This window comes from Chrysochloris asiatica, unplaced genomic scaffold (genome assembly GCF_000296735.1).
Source record: "Chrysochloris asiatica unplaced genomic scaffold, ChrAsi1.0 scaffold00083, whole genome shotgun sequence".
Taxonomy (NCBI): Eukaryota; Metazoa; Chordata; class Mammalia; order Afrosoricida; family Chrysochloridae; genus Chrysochloris; species Chrysochloris asiatica.
Window position 1 is genome coordinate 9160857 of NW_006408601.1, and position 6785 is coordinate 9167641.

Genomic DNA, 6785 nt, shown 5'->3' on the forward strand with positions numbered 1-6785 from the left:
AATTAGATTTTTTAATCTCCGTATCTAACTCTCTTTTAGGATTCACATTACAAAGAAGACATATACCTTAACCAGCAGTTTGTAAGAATACGTAATAGACACAGACGTTGCCAACCCTATTACTTGCTGGCAAAATTAAATGACCTTTCTTTATAGGTAACCCCACACTTGAGGGTCAAAATTTTAACTGTTGTTGGAGACCATGGATTGATGATGCACTGCTTTGTAGTTTCTCAGTCACTGTATCTTCTTTCATTGTCTTTGTGATGACTCCAGATACCCCACTGGTTCCAAGGATACAAGGCAAACTTAAAAACACTTCACTATTTATATCATAATATCCCTGAAATGAAAAAGATTTTAGTAGAGCTGAGTCACTGCAAAAGGAAAAAAAAATCATATTCTTTCTTAATTTTCTAACTGTAGTACAAAAGTGTCACAAGTAGAACTTTTTTTAGAAAAAAAAAAAAGGTTTTTTTTTATATTGTTCATCCATTTCTAAATTCAATATATTTCAGATATTTTTTGGTAGATGGGAAGAATTTGGTCAAAGACATTTTCTTTGTGAGAAGGTAAACTGGACTCTGCAACATGGATAGCAGGTTAAGGCTAAGAAAAAAGATGGTCAGTATGGATTCCTTGGGAGAGGGAGGGAGTATAGCATGAACTTGAGGTGGAGTCAAACACAGTCCCTGTTTTCTGTACTGTGTTGTATGTCTCTCCTGGCATTCCTAAGTCTTCAAGAAAATTTAGTGATGTCTTTGCATTTCATCTTACCTGTGCTTTGTTGCTGTGTACTATCTGGTCAATTCCAATTCATAGTGACTCTCAAGACAGAGCAGAGATGGCCCATAGGCTGTAATTTTTGTGGGCGTGGGAGGAAGATGAGGTTTTCTGCTCCTGCAAAGATTTACAGCTATGGAAACCATACACAGGGTTATTATGAGTTGGAACTTACTTCACGGCACTTGACAACAATCTTTATGGGAGCAGATCACCAGGTCTTTTCTCCCATGAAGCACTAGTGGGTTCAAACAACCAACCTTTCAATTTGCAGGTAAGCAGAGTGCTTAACTACTGGACTACTGGAGATCCTTTATTGTACTTTGTTGCTTTTGTTGTTAGTGCCGTGGAATCAGTTCCAACTCATAATGGCCCTGTGTAGGGTTTCTGAGGAGCGACTGGTAGGTTTGAACTGTCAACCTTGCAGGTAGTAATCCAGTGCTTACCCTACAGTACCACACAGGATTACCTGTATTTTAGGGAATTTATATTTGGGGTAAAATGGTAAAAGAAAAGCTATGAACCAGAGACCAGATGGCTGGCTAAAGTGACAAATGATAACCAGTAGTTGTTTATTAAGTATATAAGTACTTTTTGGGGATTCCCAAAAATTGTATTTAGGGTTGGGAAGAAAGATTGAAGCCTAGGAGAAATCTAGACTTTTCCCATATGCCAAGCAAGATAGGGCAAAACTATACTGCCTCTTCCAAGTGTTTCTTTAGAAGCTGTTGGTGTTGAAGGCAAAAATTTTGTCTGAACAGTAGTCTTGGTGGTTTTATATTAATAATATGAAAGTTTAATAATAGAATGGAATGGCAATTACCTTGGCTAAAATTGATAGAGAATGTACTTTCTTTTTGTTGTTCACAATACTGTCAACCAAGTCAGCTACTGATAATCCAACAGACCAGGATCTTTGACCTTTTACCCGTAACAGTTCCATCGCTCTAGGTTACAAGAAAACACATTCAGAAAACGCCCAGAATATACACATTTAGTTTTACATTCTATTTAAGGTATTAAATACTTTTAAGGCACAAAAATAAGCTATAAAGCAACTGTAAAGAAAGCCTACAGTTAATCTAATGATTATGCTCTTTTAAAAATACCACATAGGGAGTTCCCAGAGAGAAAATACAAATGGCTTAGTAACATAAAAAGACGTCATTACCACTAATATATATGCTCTTATCAATTAAAACAATGCATATCATTTTTGCCTATCAAAATTCAAGATAAAAAACAATTTTGGAGACACTATAGAGAAACAGGCATTCCTCTAAGTACTGCTGAGAGTGTAAAGTGATAAAGCTTTTAAAAGGGAATAATATCTGATCTAGAAATTTCCTTCTAGGAATTTACCCTACAACAATATGCACAAGTATACGAAGATGACACACAGCAATATCTTTGTTGGTTGTTGTTGTTGTTGTTAAGTGCCACTGAGTCGGTTCTGACTCATAGCGATCCTGTATTGGATTTCTGAGTAGCAGCTAGTGAGCTTAAACTGCCGACCTTGTGGTTCAAATCGACTTAGCAGTCCAGCGCATTAATTCTCAGTACAAGGAAAGCCAAATATTGGAAACAATCCATTGAAAGGGTTGATTAAAGCACTACCAAATGTAAAACTATATAGCTGTTAAGAATAAGGTACATTTATATGTTCAATATGAAAAGATGTCTATGTTTTATCATTAGACATTAGAATTTTTTGCAAAAAAAGAAGTATGAATAATATAAACCTATTATTATGGGGGATAATGATAATACATGTATATTTGTAGAAGCATTGAAAAAATATTGGGCAAACGGACACTAAACTAAGTTGTCTCTGGAGGATAGGGATATCCCAGATATTTACTTTCTACTTTATAGGTAATTTGCAGTATTTGAAGTTTTATAATAAACATACATTCCTTTTGTAAATAATTTAAAAATATGAATTAAACAAAAAATGCTTGAATTTCTTCCTTTTAATAACTGGACTGCTGAATTATAAAAAGAATCAGAATAGAATGAATTATCCTACTCATCATTCTTCTCAGTAAAAAAAGAGAACATTGTTTCCAGCTGGTACATTCTAAGAACCATAAACTGAGTTTAAAAAGCTAACAATCTCTTCCACTCAGACTTCAGGAAAATCTGTTCTGATTGATGGTGGAACAACAAATGGCATGAAAATATATGGTATGTGGTAGTCACCCTATGGGGCACAGATGCTGGCAGACCTCAGAATAAAGACCAGAGATACATGGATCTGTGCACTACACTTTGTTTTTGCCTCAACATATAATATGGCTATTTCATTCATATTAGAGTAATCCCAAAATATATTTATGTGTGATTAGTAAACACTGATATTTAAAGGGTACATACAAATTCCTCTACTACATTAAGAAAATTTAATATTCTTAAGATACAGAAGTAGTAAATCACTGTTGACAAGGAAACTGCTCTACCCTTTAAGTGTCAACTATGTGTCTGAAATTTGCAAAACACTCATATCTACCTTCAGATAAGAAATCAAAACATTACTCCCTTGTACTTTTGTCCTACTGGCTAGTTTTGTTTGCATATACCTGGTAAGTACATGCTGTATAAACAACTGTTGTGTTAGGTATGAAGTATCTATTTTTCAGTTGTTAAAATGCAAATCTATACTCAGTATTACCTGTTAGACAGCTGTACCTTAGAGTTGTGACTCATTGCTTCTTCTTGGCCACCCCATGTGAGCACTAAAAATTAAATGAAAAATTATATTTTGCTAGTGACTCTCTTAGGAATAGATACAGTAAATGATCTAATGCAATTGAAAGGTACTTGCATTTAATTTTATATAAAAGGTTTCTCCCTTCTAGCAACAGTTACATTTCCCCTCTAATGGCAATGAAGTGTGTCTGCATGCACTGCTTGGCATGAGAAAAGACTTTGAGCTATAACCCCCAGAGTTTACTCAAAGCCTGCCTCCTATTGCTTCCTCAATAAAATTAATTCTACAAAAGCCATATTTCACTGTCCCAGTAGAAAGCTTGCTTTCCTCAGCAGGCTGTGCATAATGGGCTTTCAAGTTTTGTAAGCACTTGGCATTTGTTCTTCTGGGAAACGCATGAAGATGGTTCTTTTTACCAGGTGAGAAATTATTTACTCACCTATTTTGGACTATAATTTCTGTAGCTGTAAGGTAGGGTCTTCTTTGCTTAGAACATCTTATTCCTTATCTAGTTCCTCTCACTAATTATAAAAATAATCCAATAATTCAAAGATGTGCACATTAACTGAATATGTATACCATACTTGAATATTATATCATAAATTGCCAATAACATTTTGAAAATGTTCTAATATTAATTTGCTTCGCATCTGTGTAGACACTACCCTTTGGTACAAATCTATTATTGTTAAGTGCTGTAGAGTCAGTTCCTACTCATATCAATTCTGTATATAGTTTCTGAGTCTATAAATCTGCAGAAATAGAAAGACTTGTCTTTCATATATATACACACACATATATACATATTTGGAACGTGGTGGCTGTAGGTTAATGCTGGACTGCAAATCACAAGGTTGGTGTTTGAGTCCACCAGCCGCTCTGCAGGAAAAAGATGAAGCTTTCTGCTCCCATAAAAATTTATAACCTTGGAAACCCTATAAGGGCTAATTGTTTCATTTTCTACTTGCTTACTTATGCAGTCCTCAGATTTCCATATATATATATATATATATATATATATATATACACACACCTCCTAGTTTAAGCTGCCCTTTAAGCTAACATGCTTAATTCTGATCTTTCTGGTTGTATTCTTCAAGAACAGTAATCCTCTGGTCCCAAAAATTTTAAGTGGAAAATGACAGCATGGATAGTTCTTTTCTATTATATACACCTTAGGTAAGACTGATGCCCAAACATGATCTAACACTCTATTCCAGGGTTCAATCCTTGGGTTCCTAAAACACCATATAAAGGGATTCTCTGAAATTTACATCTAATATTTCAATATCACGGCTGAACCAGCAGCTCCAAAACATATGCTCTGCTGACCATTTAATTAGGTATGTCATGATATAAATGACAACAAGTATATAAGTAACAACAAGGTGGTGTCAAAAGCATTTGTTCATTTCTAAATCCTTTAGTGAGGCCTACTATAGGCAATTACAAGCTCAAAGAGTTTAACATTTGGTAAGACAAATAGGTAAGCATACAGTTATATATAGTGTGATGAATAGAGGCATGCACTTACTTAAACTGGAGAATTAGGGAAGGCTTCCTAGGAGAGGGGGCACTCAAGCCCTGTCTTGAAGGTAGCAGGAGTTAGCCAGGTGAGTGAGGGTGCAGGGAGATGAAGCAGCAGGTACAAAGGCAAGGAGGCATGAGAATGAATGAACCTTTCATGAAACTGCAAGTTGATCATGTCTCTAGCACAGAGTGTCTGGCAATGACAGAAGATGAAGCTGGGAAGGGAAGAGGGAAACATCCTAAAGGGCCTTACATGTTATACAAGTCCTCCCCAAGGTCACAATTGTCATCTGTCTCTGAAATACCTTATAAGAACTTTTTGTTTACTTACACAACTGCAGTTCTTAAAATGCTGTTTCCCAATCCTAATGTTTCATTTTAAAGTGTGGTTTTCATACCCTTTACCAATTTTCTATGGTAGTTTTCTATGTTATCACCATCTTGACAGTCAGTGTAATAACAGCTATAATTTACGGAATGCTTACTCTGTCAGACACTATGCTAAGTGCTTTAAATTATCACAGTAAGTCACAGCAAGAAAGAACATACCTTTGGAGTCAGACAGATCAGGGTTTGAATCTCAGTTCTGTCCTTACTAGATATGTGACTTTGGGCAAATTACTTAAATTCACTTAGCTATAAGTTTACTTATCAACAAATTTGATGCTTGTAAAATTTCAATGAGCTATGTAAAGCATTAAATACAAAGGTCGACAACTGTAGGCACTCAATAAAAAGTAATTAGAATTACTATCATTGTGGTGGTATGTCACTTATGAAAATAATATATTTAGTAATTGACCTCTACTAAAGCTGTCAAACGGGGGCTAGAAAGAGAGGAATGTACGTGTATGTGAATTCAAATCACAAATAGTATTATGTAACATGTGATACAAATGAGTGTCTGTAATGGAGTCCTGGTGTGGCGCTGTAGGATCAGCACTGGACTAATAACGACAAGGCTGGCAGTTCAAACCCACCAGCTGCTCCTATACAGACAGGGTGGTTATGTGTCAGAACAACACATACCAACATCAAAACTCAGTATACTGGTCTCTATGTACGACCAGCAAAGAGCTCTGGTAGCGTAGTGGCTACGAATTGGGCTGCAAACCTCAAGTTCAGCAGTTTGAAACTACCAGCTGTTCCGCAGGAGAAAGATGAGGCTTTCTGCTCCAGTAAAGATTTACAGCCTCAGAAACCCCTTACAGGGTTGCTATGAGCCAGAACCGACTACACAGCACATAACCACCACCACCATATACGACCAGCAGAGGGAGCCTCTAATCCATTTCTGGTTCCAGGATCAAGGTTAGCAAACCTATCCACAAATGTAACTATCTGTGAAACAAGAGTTGTTGTTAGGTGCCATTGAGTCGGTAACCGACCCATAGCAACCTTATGCACAGCAGAACGAAACACTGCCCAATCCTGGGCCAACCTCACTACCATTGCCACGTTTAAGTCCATCGATGCTGCAACTTGGCTAATCCATCACGTTAGGGGTTTTCCTCTTTTTCTCTGACCCTCCACCTTACCAAACATGACATCCTTCTCCAACAACTGTTCCCTCCTGACAATATGTCCAAGTATGAGAGATGAAGTTTGGCCATCCTGGCCTCCACGGACACTCTGGCTGCACTTCTTCCAAAACTGATCTGTTGGTTCTTTTGGCAGCCCATGGCACTTTGAATATTCTCTTCCAACAACATAACTCAAAAGCACCATTTCTACGGTCTTCCTTATTCACTGTCCAGCTTTC

The 6785-nt window shown here is 36.7% G+C and overlaps 1 protein-coding gene across 1 annotated transcript in view; it reads right to left on the bottom strand.

Annotated features, from left to right (window-relative positions):
• Nucleotides 1-327: 327 nt before the first annotated feature.
• UEVLD (UEV and lactate/malate dehyrogenase domains) overlaps nt 328-6785 on the bottom strand; it is a 62841-nt gene continuing 56383 nt past the window's right edge. The window contains exons 10-11 of the mRNA XM_006865833.1: nt 3455-3518; nt 328-343 (exon numbers count right to left, since the gene is read on the bottom strand). Of these exons, the coding sequence (XP_006865895.1) occupies nt 328-343; nt 3455-3518 (80 nt within the window). The remainder of the gene's footprint in view (nt 344-3454; nt 3519-6785) is intronic.